General features: G+C 42.3%; 1 protein-coding gene across 1 annotated transcript; it reads left to right on the top strand.

Moving 5' to 3' along the window:
• Window positions 1-408: 408 nt before the first annotated feature.
• Window positions 409-19,667, top strand: LOC109894159 (PDZ and LIM domain protein 3). Its single transcript, XM_020487402.2, has 7 exons — window positions 409-897; window positions 5,593-5,744; window positions 6,571-6,655; window positions 6,810-6,997; window positions 10,863-10,984; window positions 17,627-17,738; window positions 19,301-19,667. The coding sequence occupies exons 1-7, from the start codon at window positions 805-807 to the stop codon at window positions 19,488-19,490; spliced, it is 942 nt and encodes a 313-aa protein (XP_020342991.1). The 5' UTR covers window positions 409-804; the 3' UTR covers window positions 19,491-19,667.
• The last annotated feature ends 55 nt before the right edge of the window (window positions 19,668-19,722 follow it).

The raw sequence follows: 19,722 nt of genomic DNA, 5'->3' as shown, positions 1-19,722 counted from the left end.
TTCCTCCCCATAGACGTTATGAAAACAGACTATGCACAGAGGGAGGGCTGACAACTTTATAATCGGTTAGCTTGTCTTGCTTCAATGTTTACTGTGCGTTTACATTGTTGTCAAGCACATATACACATAATAACTGCTTGTGTTTTGACGGATGACTTAATTGCATTAGATATTTTTGTAACGGTTTCTGTTAGGAGTGCGAGAGATTAAGAAAAATTGCCTCCACTAATGGTTATGCAAACGCCTCCGACCTCGTTTCTGTCAAACACTCACGAGAGAGAGAGCGTGTGTGAGTGAAACGTTAAGAATGGAGATTGGTTCGTGTGCAGATCACACAAACAGAAAAATAACGCGCACAGACACTGGCCTACCCCCACTCTTCCCCTGGATGTTCATAGGCATACAGGTGGAGGGAGAGAGCGAGACGAAGCTGGAGAAGGATGACGCTACATGAGTTGGCTGAGTTCAAGTGTAACAGGTACAGTATCGTGTTCAGAAAGAGGGAAAGAGCTGCTACGTCCGAGAAGGAGGGGGAAAGTGATAGAGAGCGAGACCAGACAGAAGTAAGGGAGTAAGTGTCGCCAGCCAAAAGAGGAAAAAGAGTGAGAGAGGGAGAAATGCCTCTGGTCCTGAGTCGGGGCCAATGACTTCACTCAGGGGGTGGGGTCCCCCCCTCCACCACCACCCCTCCGCGAGTTTAAAAGGGTACACGACTAAGTCGTCCCGCTGCTCTGTTTCTGAGAACCCGGCTGTGTTTGGGACACACACACACACCAGTGTACTTCCAGCTACAGAGAGGAGGACATGACACTGGATGTTGTCCTAAATGGCCCGGCCCCGTGGGGGTTCCGACTGACTGGCGGAAAGGACTACAACCAGCCCCTCACCATCTCCAGGGTAAGAGAGTACATGATACTTTTAGACTGAGACGACTGACAATGGGTGGGGGATTGTGTGTTTACAGTATGTTTTGCATGTGTGATGTGTGCTCGAGCATCTTTTGAGTGAGCCTGGTGCCAGGTGTTTGTGTGGGTGAGAAGGACGCAGTAGTAGGGAGGTGTGTGTGTGTGTCTTCCTACAGAGAACACAAATGGTCAGATTATACTCAACCGTTCCACCATTGTATTCTGTGTGTAGGGGATTATGTTGATCCGCTCTGTTTTAGCCTATGGTGTGCGTGTGTCTCTCTTACTGCCGGCGTACTTGGCTCACCTTCCCTTTAACCTCTCGTCTCAGTTAACTAGCTGCGCTAGGATGAGAAACAGCAGGGAGGAGCTCTGTGTATTCAACCAGACTGACCACAGAGTAACGCTGCCAAAAGTCTGCGTCCCAAATGGCAACATGCAGTATGCACTCCTTTTGACCCCGGGCCCATAGAAATCTCTTCAAAAGTAGTTCACCAAAAAAGGGAATAGGAGGCCATTTGGACACACACACACAGCCTCAGCCATTCCCTAACAGCCTTAGATACATACAGTGAAAGACCACTGGATGGTGAATGTGTGTTATAGGGTTGTGTTAAACCATGATATAGCAGGGGTCTTATGTGGTGGAAGGCTGCGCGGCTGGGGGAACACACACACACACACACACACACATGTACGTGCGTGCGCACACACACCCGTGTTCCAGTAAATATCTGCAGCTCAGTTGGAAATAGCTGTTTGCATCATCTACTAGGACACACACACACACACACACACACACACACACACACACACACACACACACACAGCAGCTGAATGAACGCAGGCTGCTGGGAATGGGTTAATAGCTGGCGACCAAAGTGCAGTCTCCTGGGTAGACATCTAGCTGGAGTTATTCAGAGAATGCCCTTCATTTTGCTCAAGTTAAGACATTCAACTGTAGGTGTGTGTGTGAGAGATCATCGTCATCATCATGTGTTTGTGTTAACATTGTGTGTGTGCTTGTATGTGTGTCTGTCTCTGTGTGTGAGTGTGTGTGTATATGTTGGAGTTTTGTATTTGAACTTTGGCAAGGGTGTGTGTAACCATAGGAGTATCAGTAATCCCTGTCGTGTGTCTAAATTTAGGCCTGGCACCAGGGCCAAGAGCTAAAAGAGTTACCGGTGAGATCTGTGAATCATCGGCCCCTGATGGCCACTACACACCTGTTGTGTGAGCAGAGAACCCGCAAGCTGATGAAGGGGAGGGAGGCTGGCGAGAGGGAGGGGTCAAAACTGGGGTCTCGACCATGATGTCAGACAAGTGTTTATTATTAAACACCTTGTTAAAGGCACCGTAGGTAGCTGGTGCCCCTAACCACAGATCTAGGGTCAGATTACCGTATCTCCAAGCCTAACCTTAACCATCAGGGGGATGAAGTACAATCTGACTCCGTTCGTTGTTTTTCAATATTTCTCCTCGATTGATTTAAATCTCATGTACCCTTGACCCTGTCCGTTTGTGCCTTTTTGTATGTTCACGTATCCCTTCACAATCCACCCACTAGACAAGCTCTCATCTTTACTCCTAACCTCTCACACAGCAGTCGTTGATCGAAAGCTTCTTAAACCCTCTCTACGTGGTCTTTACTAGCTCTCGTTCGAGGGGCTGTTCACTTGCAATGAGATTTAGCCACTGGCACATTCCTAACGCTCGCAGAGCTTGAAACCTCGACCTTGTCTCGGGATGTCTTCCCAGGCTGTTTAAAAAAATAAATAATTAAACATCCCCTTCGGTTGATTTTTGTTTCCAAGTTAAAGCGTAAACTAAACATTATTAATTGATGTCCATTGCCCGGGTTCCAGTAAACGAGGGAATCCAGGACGGATGACGAGTGATGTTTAAATTAGCTGTGGCCGTGCATGTTTGGCTGGGAAGAAACTAGGGGTTGTGTTCAGTGGTGTGTGTGTGTACCGCATAGCAAAATGAAAATGAGGGCTTCTTGTTGGACAAGTTATGGTCGTAGCTCCCCGTTTTCAAACCATTGCTTTCTCCCTCCCGAACACAACCCAGGGGTCCGTCCATGCAGGAAACGTTTGGAGCCGCTCCCAATTCACCTCCTTGCCCTCCTTTTGGCCCTAACCCTTCAATGTCTGCAGATCTGAAGAGCCTGGATGGGTTCCAGTGTAATGGAGGACCTTTCCACCGTATTGATTTCACCTTACAGATCTGCAAACATTAAAAAAAGGCCAAATGACGGGTTTCGGAGCGATTTGGGACTGAATGTCGGAATGGATAGGAGAGTAGTAAAAATGATGCACGCCACAGGGAGATGCAGATGGTTGTCAAGGAAAATGCCAAAGTTTGAATCGTGTAAATCACTCATGTTCCCTCCGCATCCCGTGACTCTCTCCTCCTGGATTATTTATAGGCCCGTGATCCAAGCTTCAATGTAACGTCTCCCCTGTGAGAGCTACAACGTTGCGTCTGTGGCGCCTGAAACGCAATATGGTTCTCTTCCACAGAGAGGAAAACCCCATCAGAGAGAGAGAGAGAGAGAGAGAGAGAGAGAGAGAGAGCGAATGAGAGAAAGAAATATTGCAAGCGGTGAGAGACAGAGGGAGATAGAGAGACACAGAAAGAGAGCATTTGAAGTAAATGGACGAAAAATAGGGAGCATTTTGAAGTTAAAACCCCGGCTACTTTTGAGGATCTAACTTCAATTGCTCTCTTTCTCTTTCGCTCTCTATATTTTTACTATTCTCTCTCGTATGTTACTCGTTACCACTTATAAAACCCAATCATTTCGACCCGGCTCGTGTCCATATTCCGTCTGTATACTGTCAGTTGGCAGGACGAAACAACGTGTTTACTTTGTCTACACAGAGAGATGGGGGAAATAAACAGTTTGCACGAGCTCAAATACCAGCGAGGGCAAATTACTTTATACGCAGGGAGAGAGGTTTACCTCCTGACTTCATACACAGAGAGGTTTCAACCATGTACTCTGGAGGCCGGGACACTGTCAAGTAGACGGGCTACGAAAACAAACCGCAAACTCCCAGCAAATGTATATTTCCAACTTTTGCAACAAAATCGACTTTTGAGTTGGGAGTTTTGGTTTTGCTTCTTAATTGGCATGAACATAAAATAGCATATAGTTGTGGGCTGTTGTGCACAAAATCCAGCAACCCTATCAACACAATTGGGTCGTCAAAAATGTTGCCATAGGGTCATTTCATGAACAACCTTCTCCCAAATCTATATGCAACGTTGTGGCAACGAGGTGTTAGGAGGAAATAGAATCATGCAAATCTATGCTTTTATTAGAGGTTCTATGGACCAGAAGTGCTTAAAGGGAGTCTGTGTCACTAGAAGTGGGCCTACAGTTAACCTAACAGATCAATTAGGCCCAAAGAGGTTTGTTCAACTACAATCAGTCAGATAGATGAGGTGTCACTGATATAGAGCGGGCCAACCTAACTACAGGCGGATGATGAGGTGGCACTGATATAGAGCGGGCCAACCTAACTACAGGCGGATGATAAGGTGGCACTAATATCGAGCGGGCCAACCTAACTACAGGCGGATGATGAGGTGGCATTGATATAGAGCGGGCCAACCTAACTACAGGCGGATGATGAGGTGGCATTGATACAGACCGGGCCAACCTAACTACAGGCGGATGATGAGGTGGCACTGATATAGAGCAGGCCAACCTAACTACAGGCGGATGATGAGGTGGCATTGATACAGACCGGGCCAACTTAACTACAGGCGGATGATGAGGTGGCATTGATATAGAGCGGGCCAACCTAACTACAGGCGGATGATGAGGTGGCACTGATATAGAGCGGGCCAACCTAACTACAGGCGGATGATGAGGTGGCACTGATATAGAGCAGGCTACATTGTGTTCATTCATTATGTATACATAGGACAGTACATGCCATTTGATTATGATGAAGGAGAGAGATGGGGAAGTGAGGCGGCAGTGTAGCCTAGTGGTTAGAGCATTGGACTAGTAACCGAAAGGTTGCAAGTTCAAATCCCCGAGCTGACAAGGTACAAAATCTGTCGTTCTGCCCTTGAACAGGCAGCTAACCCACTGTTCCTAGGCAGTCATTGAAAATAAGAATTTGTTCTTAACTGACTTGCCTAGTTAAATAAAGGTAAAAAATAATAATAAAAATGGAGAGTGGGGACAAGGGAGGAAGGGATGGAGATGTGTGGTGAGGTAAGAAGGATTATTCCCATGTTGTTTATGTGACTACGGATCCACACACATATGGCACACATTTCTGCCTGGCTAATAGTAGATTATTAACAGCAGCATACACCCGGTCCTTACTGATCCCTCTCCTCTCTGTCTCCGTCTCTCTCTCTCTCCGCCTCACTCTGAATAATCGGGTTTTATAAGTCGTACTGAGTTATATATGGGAGAGAATCGTAAAGAATATACCTTGGCAGCAGCCTGTGTTCTCACTTCAAGTTCTCTCTCTCTTTCCATCTCCCTCTCTCAGTTCAGTTCACTTTCTAAGTATGAAAAGTGAAGACGTTTGCTTACTCCACCAAAGTAAACAAAGACGACACTAATAACGACAACCATTATTAGAATAATTTGTGACAATTTAATTAATAATGATCAATCTCTGTCACCCCTCTCGTTCTCTCTCTCTCTGGGCAGATCACTCCGGGCAGTAAGGCAGCTGTGGCCAACCTGTGTCCTGGTGATGTCATCCTGGCCATCGAGGGCATCCCGGCGGAGGACATGATGCACTGTGAGGCCCAGAACAAGATCAAAGACGCCATCTACCAGCTCATTCTCACCGTCCAGAGGTCAGGGGTCACACTGTGGGACACTCACATACCAATACAGACACGCTTACACACTCACCTGATACTTACACACATACTGGAGACATACACGCACACACACCCGCACGCACATTAACATACACACACACACACACACTGACATGCACACATTGATGCCCACCCCACATACAGTCCTCTCACGTAAACACACACACTGACATGCACAAACTAATACACACACACATCTCACATAAACGCACACACACACTAATACTCACGTGCACACACAGTAATACTCTCACAAACACACATACCCAAATACACACACGCCTCTCACATAAAAGCACGCACCATACAATAGAGACGTGTACAAACATCAGTAACACAAGTGACTACCAATGGGTGTATCCTATGACACACATAGCTAGTCAAACACACATTCATGTTTGACTATCTACATAACTTACTGTACTTGATGGATCCCAAGATCGCTTTAATACCACATAGAACGTTCCATCTTATGTAGAATGTTCCAGAGCTGGAAAAAGACGATTTCATACCCAAGAACGTCAAGAAATGAGCTACACACACCCACTCTCTAATACAGACACACTTATACATGCCCACGCACATACTCGCACAAATACTCTTTCATACACACACGCTTTTATACTGTTCACACACCAAAGGAAGTCTATGAAGTTGGGTTTGATTTATGAGTGCTCAGTGTACTGTGGCCCAGCTGCCATGTAAACCAATGTTTGGTCTGTGGTCATAATCGTTTCACCTGCGGTCGAGGGAGTTGACAGTAAACTCTGTTTGATCATGACCTGTTTCTTGTTCCCAGACCAGAAACCAGGCTATGGTCGCCTCAAGTCACGGAAGACGGGAAAGCCAACCCGTTCAAAATCAACTTGGAGGCTGAGCAACAGGTGAGCGATACCATGAGGATCTAATTAGGGGGGAGGGGGGACTGTATGTGTATTTGTTTTAGTTGTATTTGTGTCTACACCTGTTGGTGTTTGTGTGCGTCAGAGAACATCACATAAGGCCTCCTTGTCTTTTCCTCTCTCGCTCTCCATTCAGGAGTTCAAACCCATTGGTACGGGTCACAACCGCAAGGCCCAGCCCTTTATAGCTGCAGCTAACATCGACGACCATCGTCAGGTGGTGAGCACAGCCTACAACACCCCCATAGGCCTCTACTCCTCAGGCAACATCCAGGACGCCATGCACGGACAGATGAGGGGCCTGGTCCAGGACAAGCCAGAGGGGTGAGTTGGCTGGCTGGGTTGGTGAGATGGTCGGTGGGTTGATAGGTGGTTGGGTGTCTGTCTGATTTCTATCTGTCGTCATGGTGACACCAGTATTGCTGTGTTAGCTTCCACTGTCGTCTTCTCTGATAGTTTCTGTTCTAAAACACGTTAAATGTTATGTCAAGGTACTTTAAATATATACAGTGCATTCAGAGATTATTCAGACCCCTTGACTTTTTTTTTTGGATTACATTATTTTTTCGCCCTCATCAATCTACATAGAATACCCCATAATGACAATGCAAAAACAAGTTTTTAGAAATGTTTACCAAAAAAACCCCGGAAATATCTCATTTATATAAGTATTCAGACCCTTAACTCAGTACTTTTTTAAAGCACCTTTGAAAGCGATTACATGCCTCAAGTCTTTTTGGGATTGACGCTACAAGCTTGACACACCTGTACATGGGGAGTTTATATATATATATATATATATAACACTTTATTGAGACAGTATGGAAATCAGAGAAGGATATAGTCTTGTATCCTCGAATTTCAGTTCCCAGGAAGTCATGTGGATCTCATTAGCCTAGCTAGCAGATATATGGGGTGTCACCATGTATTACCCAAGCACACAGGAATGACTTTTTCCCTGGCTTTAGCAGGATCTGTTTCTGATAGACAGACATAAATCATGCTAGCCGAGGTTCACATCAGCCTACAGTGTACAGTTCAGTACAGCGGCTCTTCACTGTTCATATTTTGATCAAGTAGTGCAGTAGAAAGGATACATTTCACTAGAAACGTTTGAGTACTTGTAATAGTGAAGTCCTGTGACCACAAACTGGTTGAATCAACGTTGTTTCTACCCATATGTATCAAGAATGGTCCACACTTGGAGATAAATACATGACAACTACTAGAAATAATAAAACAATATGAAACATCTAAGAAGCCAGGCCTGGTATTTCTAGCGTTTTTTTGATAAGGCTTTTGATAAGGAAAGGCTGTATTTTATTTATAATTTTTTCAATGTCGGTGATTCTCTTATGAAATGGGTAAAAGTAATGTATAGCAACCCCAGGTGTAAAATGGTAAATAGCGGCTACTTCTCAGAGTTTTGAATTGTCAAGAGGAGTTAAACAAGGGTGTCCGCTTTCACTATATCTATTCGTTATGGTCATCGAAATGCTAGCTATTAAAATCAGATCAAATGACATTAGAGGGTTAGAAATCCAAGGCTTAAAAACGAAGGTGTCCATGTATGCCTATGACTCAAGTTTTATATTAAGTCCGCAAGCTTGATCCCTGCAATGTTTCATTGAAGATCTAGATAACCTTTACGGACTCTCTGGACTAAAACCTAATTACGATAAGTGTACAATTTTACGTATTGGATCTTTAAATAAATACAACTTTTACACGACCTTGCAGTTTACCTATAAAATGGTCTGACAGTCAAGTAGACATACTTGGTATTCATATCACAAAATACATCAATGAGATCTCCACGATGAATTTCAAAAGAAAACTGCAACCATGGAGAGGGAAATACCTGTCTATTTATGGAAAAAATTCACTGAAAATTCACTGAAACTCAGTTTTTCACAATTCCTGACATTTAATCCTAGTAAAAATTCCCTGTCTTAGGTCAGTTAGGATCACTTATTTTAAGATTGTGTAATGTCTGAATAATAGTTGTGAGTGATTTATTTCAGCTTTTATTTCTTTCATCACATTCCCAGTGGGTCAGAAGTTTACATACACTCAATTAGTATTTGGTAGTAGCATTGCCTTTTAAATTGCTTTACTTGGGTCAAACATTTTGGGTAGCCTTCCAACAATAAGTTGGGTGAATTTTGGCCCATTTTGGCCCAACTTGCTTTATCAATTCTGCCCACAAATGTTCTATAGCATTGAGGTCCGGGCTATGTGATGGCCACTCCACTACCTTGACTTTCTTGTCCTTGTGCCATTTTCCACAACTTTCTAAGTATGCTTGGGGTCATTGTCCATTTGGAAGACCCATTTGCAACCAAGCCTTAAAGGCACAGTCAACTTAGTGTATGTAAACTTCTGACCCACTGGAATTGTGATACAGTGAATTATGTGTGAAAAAAATCTGTCTAAACAATTGTTGGAAAAATTACTTGTCATGCACAAAGCAGATGTCCTAACCGACTTGCCAAAACTATAGTTTGTTAAAAGGAAATCTGTGGAGTGGTTGAAAAACAAGTTTTAATGACTCCAACCTAAGTGTATGTAAACTTCCGACTTCAACTGTATTTAGATGTTCCATAAAAAATCAGCCATTTCCAGCTACAATAGGGGCGGCAGGGTAGCCTAGTGGTTAGAGCGTTGGACTAGTAACCGGAAGGTTGCAAGTTCAAACCCCTGAGCTGACAAGGTACAAATCTGTCGTTCTGCCCCTGAACAGGCAGTTAAACCACTGTTCCTACGTCCCAAATGCTCGGCCGTCTCATTGAAAATAAGATTTTTTTTAATATTTTTTTTAATTGCAACATTAACAATGTATTCTGATCAATTTGATGTAATTTTAATGGACAAAATATGTGCTTTTCTTTCAAGAACAAGGACATTTCTACATGACCCCAAACTTTTGAATGGTAGTGCATATAGAAAAGAATGGTCCCACCACCCAAAGGACATCCAGCCAACTTGACACAACTGTGGGAGTCAACATGGGCCAGCATCCCTGTGGAACGCTTTCGACACCTTGTAGAGTCCACGCCCGATGAATTGAGGCTGTTCTGAGGGCAAAAAGGGGGTGCAATTCAATATAAGGAAGGTGTTCCTAATGTCTGGTACACTCAGTGTATGTATACATATATAGCGTATTCAATCCATGTTTCGTATTATTGGCCTGTAGATCTCTTTCAGAAAATTCTGGTTAGATGACTTGGTGTTCTGACTATGGGTGGTGGCTATAAAAAGAGCTGTGTATACGAAAGGCGTCTGCACACTCATGCCTCTTCACCCCATGTCATCTCTAACCTCCTCTCTCCATTCTCTCTGTTCTCCTCCCATCGATTCTTCCTCTCTGTTTTTCCCTCTTCACTTCCTTTTATGGATGTCTGCTGATGCCTGTGTTATGTGTGTCCTTGTCAGACCTGAGTTCAAATACTATTTGAAATCTTTCAAGTACGTTGAGCGCAAATACTTCTAGCATGCCTGGAGTACCACATGGGTAGGGTTTGCCATTGTGGGACTATTTTATTGGTCCATTAAGCCAGGAAAGGTCAATAAAGCACTAAAAACAGTATTTGGAAATGATTTCAAATAGTATTTGACCCCAGGTCTCGTCACTGTAATGTCTGGCGGGCCTCCTTTTGACCTGATGCAGCCTGTGATAACCAAAAGCCTCAGGGCCCTGGAGTGAGAGTGCCCCAGCTGGCAGGCATCATTTCCCCCAATGACTTACAGCCTGTCCCTAAACCTGGAGCTGGGGAGTTCTGGACCCCCAGGCCTCAATACGACTCTGATGTTAAATCTGATATGGAGGATAGTGTTGTTATGACTACACTGGTGTCTGCTGGGGCAGATGAACAGTGCTTTCCATGGTAGCCGCAGATCTCGGATGGAACAGGTGCAGCCGACGTCGACTTAAAGCAGCCCCTGGCACATCTCTGATTCAGAGGGGTTTGGGTTAAATACAGAAGACACATTTCAGTTGAACGCATCCAGTTGTACAACTGACTAGGTATCCCCCTTTCCCTTTTTTTTCTCCATCTCCACAATATGTGAGAGATTTTTGTGTTTTTGTGTGTGCTGCATCTGTTAATGCTCACCTGTGTGTGTGTGTGTGTGTGTGTGTGTGTGTATATTTTTGCTCATCTCTGTGTGTGTGTTTCCCTCTCTGCAGTAGCAAGACGCTGACCTCCATCGAGGAGTCTGATGTGTACCGCATGCTCCTGAAAGACCAGGAGGAGCCCCAGGAGCCCCGGCAATCAGGTTCCTTCAAGGCCCTGCAGGACTTTGTCGACGGTCAGTTCTCCACTAAATAACTTCCCTTTCATAATGATATGGGTGGGAAATAATATCATCATTCAGTGTGGATTCCAGGCTATAATGCTGCAGTCCCGCACTCAAGAAGAGCTTCACGGTTGCATATAATAATGCATTCTTTCTCAATGAGACACATCAAGGACAAACCTGTTGTTGTTCAAGTCGTCGTCAGTGTGGGTGAGCTCTCTACCGCTCACTCACTTCAAGACCTATAGTTTAATTAACACCTCTAGCTATCAACATCGCATACATTTTGACCCCAAAAACGATTGGAAAGAGCCACAATCAAAATGAAGATATCACTTGAAATCAGTATTTTGTTGGGCATTCATTTTATAAGACAAAGTACAGGGAGATAATTCAGAATTCACATTGTTCTGATCTAGAAAAGTGTGTACACAAGGAGTGAACTCTATATACAAATTAATTAGTAGTGAACAGATTACATGTCTAGGCTTTGGTTCAGCAGGCTAACACGGTCACTTTGGGTGGTACTGATGTGCTAGATAAGGCCTATGAACAAAAATGTGCCATATAAAGAAGCTGATTAAATAGCATGATCATTACACAGATGCACCTTGTGCTGGGGACAATAAAATGTGCAGTTTTGTCATACAACACAATGCCACAGATGTCTCAAGTTGAGGTAGAGTGCAATTGGCATGCTGACTGTCCACCAGAGCTGTTGCCAGAGAATTGAATGTTAATTTCTCTACCATAAGCCACCTCCAAAGTCGTTTTAGAGAATTTGGCAGTACGTCCAATCGGCCTCACAACCGCAGACCACATCTATGGCGTTGTGTGGGCGAGCGGTTTGCTGATGGTGATGGCGGGGTTATGGAATGGGCAGGCATAAACTACGGACAACGAACACATTTGCATTTTATTGATGGCAATTTGAATGCACAAATACTGTGACAAGATTCTGAAGCCCATTGTGAGGCTCATTTCTTTTTAAGGAGTCTGGCCAACAGATGCAAATCTGTATTCCCAGTCATGTGAAATCCATAGATTAGGTCCTAATTAATTTATTTCAATTGACTGATTTCCTCATATGAACTGTAACTCAATCAAATCAATGAAATTGTTGTATGTTGCGTTTATATTTTTGTTCAGTATATATTATATACCCAGTCGGATGCTTTGTCACAAAAAAATAAAACAGGAATTCTCAGTCCTCAGATTTGTTTACGCAAAACCTATTTGTCCAGTCAGACCTGTGACAGACTAGTGTTGTCTATTTTTACTTCCTCTTTAGTGTCTGATTTTGTCAACTATGCGTGTGGATTTCCAACTCTAAACCAATCTTCAGTGGTAAGCAATGTTTTATTTTCTCTCTCAAACCTAATTTTTAACCACACAAACTCATATTGTGATCCGTTTTGAAATCCACCATTGTAAAAGACCAATGTAAACATAGACTTGAATGTTGAATTGAGTTGCTTGAGGCAACCTGCTCTGAACAACCTATAGTGTTTAAGATAAGATACGGTAATGACTTACATCAACTATACCGATTTACATGGCACTGAATGACAAGTCGACAGCTTCTTATTAATGACTGTGTGTGTTTGTACTGTAACAAATAAAATAACCTGTCTGGACAGCTGCAAGGGTATCCCTGAACTTATCTGTGAATGAAATGTAATGTGTATCTATGGTATGAAATAAATATTTAACAATTTAGGTTATCAATGATAATTTAAAAACAATTCTTCCTTTTTACGGGGCAAAAATTTCATCCAAAAACAAGAACAGCAGCTTCCAACAAAACTTTGATCGCTGCTCTAGGGCTTGTGAGCTCAGTTATATTATGTGTAATTTACTTGGAACCACCATCTGTTGTCTGTCCATTCAGATTAGGAGAATCGCCATCCTTGGAACTAAAAAAATAGTTTTTCTATTTAAAAAAAAACAACTGAAAAGCCTATCGTCTTGGTGTGGCTCTGGCCAATTGGTGTGTACCCTGTTCAACATCAATAGCTGCGTCCTGACAGACGACAGATCCCTTTACGACGAAGCGGACGCTGTCATTTTCTTTCACAAAAGCATCAGACCGACTTGCCCTGGTCTCCTCGTCCAGGTTTTCATAAATGGATCTGGTATCACATGAAATTACAAACAAAATAAAATGTGGGCTGCATGCCAGCAAAGCCACTACACAACACTAAACAAGACATTAGTTGCACTATAACGGTGACAAACGGTGCCCCCAAACTGTTAGGGCCTACATACAGTACATCAGTCCCAACACCTTACCACCGCTACACCTGGCTATCAGTGGAGCCTTGTCTGGCAGGGAAACAGTTTATTCAGCCTCATTTACCGCCTTTAAAAAAAACTGCTGATATGGTTGATTTGCTTAAACAAATGTGGTTTCTAATTGAGATGTACAAACTATGACGTAAGGGGACGACAAGCGGATAAGAGGCAATTTGTAGTTTTGATTAAGACATTAATGAGCGAACGACGGAGGACGTAGTCAATATAACAATTTGTTCAGCACTTTTGAAATGTACAGCGACAGAATTCAGAACATGGGCCGTTCTTAGTGTTCTCCCTGTACACCAAGTCAGAACCATAGGATAAATAAAAGGGGCATATAAACAGACAATGAAAGCTCTTACAATATTCAATGTTTACATTTCTCTAAAACAGGTTATAGGCTACAGGTTATGCGCACCACCAAGTTAGAACAGTAGGTGAAATTAAGAGGAAAATAGACCAAATTACTGACCAAATTATTCAGGTGAGGCACATTGAACGCCGTTTGGGTCTTTGCGTGTCAAAAAAGATACACGTCATAACACTATTTGACGTGTTAAATAAGCTTTTAATTTGACACATCAAATAACACAATTCTAGGGGTGGCAGGTAGCCTAGTGGCTAGAGCATTGGCCAGTAACCAAAAGGTTACTGGATTGAATCCCAGCGCTGACAATGTAAAAATCTGTTGTTTTGCCCCTGAGCAAGCCAGTTAACCCACTGTTCCCTGGACGCCGAAGACGTGGATGTCGATTATGGCAGCCCCCTGCATCTCTCTGATTCAGAGGGGTTGGGTTAAATGCAGAAGACACATTTCAGTTGAATGCATTCAGTTGTACAACTGACTAGGTATCGCCCTTTCCCTATTATAGAATGTTGTGTGTGTGCTGTACAAAAAAAGTTTGAAAAATTTGGTGAAGTTGGTGAAAATAGACCAAATTATTAGGGTGAGGCACATGGGCTGCTAACAACTTACTTATTTATACTGTAGCTAAAAAAGTAATACTATCTCCCTGGCATATTACATAATTTATGCAGCAGCATACAATACATTTTTGGACTCACCTTCTGAAGGTGGCGCGGTGGTCTTGTTAGTAGTAGTCTGGCATTCTCTGGATTTATGGTGGGAACTCTTGGGGGGGGGGGGGGGGTCAAAAAAACACACAGCCACTCCATTGTATAGCAGGCTAGTGGTTGCTTTGCAATGCTCGCAGTTAGCCACTGAATCCTTACAATCCTTTCCAACTTGTTGTGTAATCTTTATGTCCGATGAGCACCAATAGGTTTAATCTAATTTCTCTTCATATGACAAGGATTAAAAATGATTTGTCAGTAGATTGTCGACTTGATTCATGATGATGACTGCTAGCTAAGACTTTGAAACTAAAATGTTGACATGATCAGTCCAATCAAAGCTACTGTACATATAATGTGATTTGATGTAATTTATCTGTGGCCAATGACCTTGAGCCTTCTTGGAAGGGTACTTGTAATATAACTCTATGGCAGGACCCAAAGGGTTGACATTTTGGATGTCTATGCTTACTAAGGACTTAAACTTGGTGATGACGTAGTGTCCCCATGAGTGACAGAACACTGAGCCAATCACGGCGCAATGCTCCTATTTTTTGCTGGCTCGCACCACCACCGCAGAAAGCACTGAGCTAGGCTGAAACATTTGCATTTTGGAGCTGCCTCACTCAAGAAAACAAAAAAAGAGACCATGTTTGTATGCGGATTTATTAACTCAATGATATATATTTTTTTCACTTATTTTTTTACATTGTTTGTAAACTAATATGTGCTACGTATTAATTCCAAAATAACATGCAAAACAAGCAAGCCCAAAACATTTGATTTCTTTGTGTATATAAGTGTGTGTGTGTGTGTGTGTGTGTGTGTGTGTGTATATATATATATATATATATATATATATATATATACAGTGCCTTGCGAAAGTATTCGGCCCCCTTGAACTTTGCGACCTTTTGCCACATTTCAGGCTTCAAACATAAAGATATAAAACTGTTTTTTTTTGTGAAGAATCAACAAGTGGGACACAATCGTGAAGTGGAACGACATTTATTGGATATTTCAAACTTTTTTAACAAATCAAAAACTGAAAAATTGGGAGTGCAAAATTATTCAGCCCCTTTTACTTTCAGTGCAGCAAACTCTCTCCAGAAGTTCAGTGAGGATCTCTGAATGATCCAATGTTGACCTAAATGACTAATGATGAAAAATACAATCCACCTGTGTGTAATCAAGTCTCCGTATAAATGCACCTGCACTGTGATAGTCTCAGAGGTCCGTTAAAAGCGCAGAGAGCATCATGAAGAACAAGGAACACACCAGGCAGGTCCGAGATACTGTTGTGAAGACGTTTAAAGCCGGATTTGGATACAAAAAGATTTCCCAAGCTTTAAACATCCCAAGGAGCACTATGCAGGCGATAATATTGAAATGGAAGGAGTATCAGACCACTGCAAATCTACCAAGACCTGGCCGTCCCTCTAAACTTTCAGCTCATACAAGGAGAAGATTGATCAGAGATGCAGCCAAGAGGCCCATGATCACTCTGGATGATCTGCAGAGATCTACAGCTGAGGTGGGAGACTCTGTCCATAGGACAACAATCAGTCGTATATTGCACAAATCTGGCCTTTATGGAAGAGTGGCAAGAAGAAAGCCATTTCTTAAAGATATCCATAAAAAGTGTCGTTTAAAGTTTGCCACAAGCCACCTGGGAGACACACCAAACATGTGGAAGAAGGTGCTCTTTTCAGATGAAACCAAAATTGAACTTTTTGGCAACAATGCAAAACGTTATGTTTGGCGTAAAAGCAACACAGCTCATCACCCTGAACACACCATCCCCACTGTCAAACATGGTGGTGGCAGCATCATGGTTTGGGCCTGCTTTTCTTCAGCAGGGACAGGGAAGATGGTTAAAATTGATGGGAAGATGGATGGAGCCAAATACAGGACCATTCTAGAAGAAAACCTGATGGAGTCTGCAAAAGACCTGAGACTGGGACGGAGATTTGTCTTCCAACAAGACAATGATCCAAAACATAAAGCAAAATTCAAAAATAAACATATCCAGGTGTTAGAATGGCCAAGTCAAAGTCCAGACCTGAATCCAATCGAGAATCTGTGGAAAGAACTGAAAACTGCTGTTCACAGCAGCAATGCTCTCCATCCAACCTCACTGAGCTCGAGCTGTTTTGCAAGGAGGAATGGGAAAAAAATTCAGTCTCTCGATGTGCAAAACTGATAGAGACATACCCCAAGCGACTTACAGCTGTAATCGCAGCAAAAGGTGGCGCTACAAAGTATTAACTTAAGCGGGCTGAATAGTTTTGCACGCCCAATTTTTCAGTTTTTGATTTGTTAAAAAAGTTTGAAATATCCAATAAATGTCGTTCCACTTCATGATTGTGTTCCACTTGTTGTTGATTCTTCACAAAAAAATAGTTTTATATATTTATGTTTGAAGCCTGAAATGTGGCAAAAGGTCGCAAAGTTCAAGGGGGCCGAATACTTTCGCAAGGCACTGTATATATATATTTATATATATATTTATATATATATTTATATATATTATATATTTATATATTTATATATATATTTATATATATTATATATGTATTTATATATTTATATTTATATATAGATTATATATATATATTTATATATATATATTTATATTTATATATATATATTTATATATATATTTATTTATATTTATTTATGTACAAATATGGGGCTCAAAACAGGTGGTGGTACTCCTGAATGACAGGTCACCACTGTGTATTGCACTGTGTTGTGTGGGGGGGTTCAATGCTGGTGAATATACAGGAAGTGTGAAATAGATTGAGATGATGTATCCGTGCATGCAATATACTGTGCTATGGTGTCATCATCAATATACTCTGCTACGGTGTCATCATCAATATACTCTGCTACGGTGTCATCATCAATATACTCTGCTAAGGTGTCATCATCAATATACTGTGATACGGTGTCATCACATACTGTGCTATGGTGATATCATCAAAATAATGTGCTATGGTGTCATCATCAATATACTGTGCTATGGTGTCATCACATACTGTGCTATGGTGATATCATCAAAATACTGTGCTATGGTGATATCATCAAAATACTGTGCTATGGTGATATCATCAAAATACTGTGCTATGGTGATATCATCAAAATACTGTGCTGTAGTGTCATCATCAAGCTCTAACTCTCTGATTCAGAGGGGATGGGTTAAGTACGGAAGACACATTTCAGTTGAAGCACAATATCGGGATTAGGGTACCAATAGTGTGTGTCCCATGTGTTGTCCAGGCACTCGCCCCATGGTGACGAGGACAGTGAGAGCGCCCATGACTAAGCCACCGCCGCCCACAGGAAACCTGCAGAAACTGCCCCTGTGTGACAAGTGTGGAAACGGCATTGTGTGAGTACTTCGAAGACGAAGCTGCTCTGAGAATGTCATATGAAAAGTTGGTACACCCATTTTTTTCAATACTTATTATAATAATAAGAGTTATAGCCTGAAATCCAGAACCTGTTTTGAGATGACATTCCACTCCTTTTATTCTGTGTCATTCCAAACACAGGAGGCTGCTGAGGGAAGGACGGCTCATAATAATGGTCGGAACGGAGCGAATGGAATAGCATTAAACACGTTTGATATCTTTGATACCATTCCAGCTGTTACCATGAGCCAGTCCTCCCCAATTAAGGTGCCACCAACCTCCTATGTTGCCGAACAGTATCTTTCTTCTACAGAGAGTTTGCTTAGTTGTGTTGATCAAAAGTGTTTGGTCGGACGAGGAGTGGCAAGGAGTATAATGATAACAGAAACAAACTGGTACCCAAGCCAGAAGAGTTACACCTAAAAAGTTCTGCCAAAAACTAGTTGCCTCTTAAAGGTCCAATGTAGCCATTTAAAAAATATTTTCTGGGCAACAATTAAATACCTCACTTTGATTGTTTTCAATTAAAATAGTCGAAATAAACTCTAAGAAAAGAGCAATTTCTCAAGAAAAATATTTTTGTGGACTATCTGGTAGTGGTTTGCGTGGGGAGGGGAAAACTAGCTGTTATTGGCAGAGAGGTTTGGAACTCTGTTATTGGTGATGTCACCAGGCAAAAACTCCATCACACAGGCTGAAATTTCAGGCAGTCTTTTTAAATAGCTCTTACACTAAAAGGGGATTATCATAATTCTCACAATTTGACAGTATTAGTCCAACGTCATAGTGTAGAAATCTACAATACCGTTCAAAAGTTTGGGGTCCTTGTTTTTTAAAGAAAAGCTTCTTTTTTTTGTCCATTTAAAATAACATCAAATTGATCAGCAATACAGTGTAGACATCGTTAATGTTGGAATTGACTATTGTAGCTGGAAACGGCAATTTCTCGCATGGAATAGCCTTTGTTTCTCAGAACAACAATAGACTGACGAGTTTCAGAAGAAAGTCCTTTGTTCCTGGCCATTTTGAACCTTTAATCGAACTGATGCTCCAGATAATCAACTAGACTAAAGAAGGCCAGTTTTATTGCTTCTTTAATCAGGACAACAGTTTTCAGCTGTGCAACATAATTGCAAAAGGGTTTTCTAATGATCAATTAGCCTTTTTAAAATGATAAACTTGGATTAGCTAACACAACGTGCCATTGGAACACAGGAGTGATGGTTGCTGATAATGGGCCTCTGTAGATATTCCGTAAAAATCTGCCGTTTCCAGCTACAATAGTCATTTACAAAATTAACCAACTCAATATTAGGAAGGTGTTCATAATGTTTGGTATACTCAGTGTACTTTGAGTGGTTAGATGAGGTAGGCAGCACTCTCCCAAATCATTGATGTACTTTTGTAATCTGGCAACCCCGCTCCAGCTTCCCCTCCCCCAATCCTAACCATTAGTGGGGGAAATGCTAAACTGACCCAAGATCAGCGTCAGCGGTAACTTCAGCCTACTCATGTTGTTACCTCTGTTGTTCTTCTATAGGGGCACAGTGGTGAAAGCGAGAGACAAGTTCCGCCACCCTAGCTGCTTCGTGTGCACCGACTGTGACGTCAACCTTAAACAGAAGGGCTACTTCTTCGTGGAGGGCCAACTGTACTGCGAGACCCACGCTCGAGCCCGAACAAGACCCCCGGAGGGCCATGACCTTGTCACTGCTTTCCCCTCGGCATAGGACCCTCCTCACACACACATGCACCGTCCTAAAAATTCTGTCTGCCAGTGAGGCTCCAGTGATTGTAACTGTTTGTACCTGTGTTCTATTGTCTGTTTGCTTTGTTTTGCACAAATCCTCACAGTGCATTTGTTTGTGAATATTCTCTTACTTCAAATAAAGGTTTTTTTGACTCCATGTTGTGGAAATGCCTCATTGTCTTTCTCTCCATCCCTTTCCTGAGCTGGCTGGC

The sequence above is a fragment of the Oncorhynchus kisutch genome, linkage group LG7 (assembly GCF_002021735.2).
Source record: "Oncorhynchus kisutch isolate 150728-3 linkage group LG7, Okis_V2, whole genome shotgun sequence".
Lineage (NCBI taxonomy): Eukaryota > Metazoa > Chordata > Actinopteri > Salmoniformes > Salmonidae > Oncorhynchus > Oncorhynchus kisutch.
The sequence above is the reverse complement of the archived record's forward strand: the minus strand, read 5'-3'. Positions and strand labels throughout refer to the sequence as shown.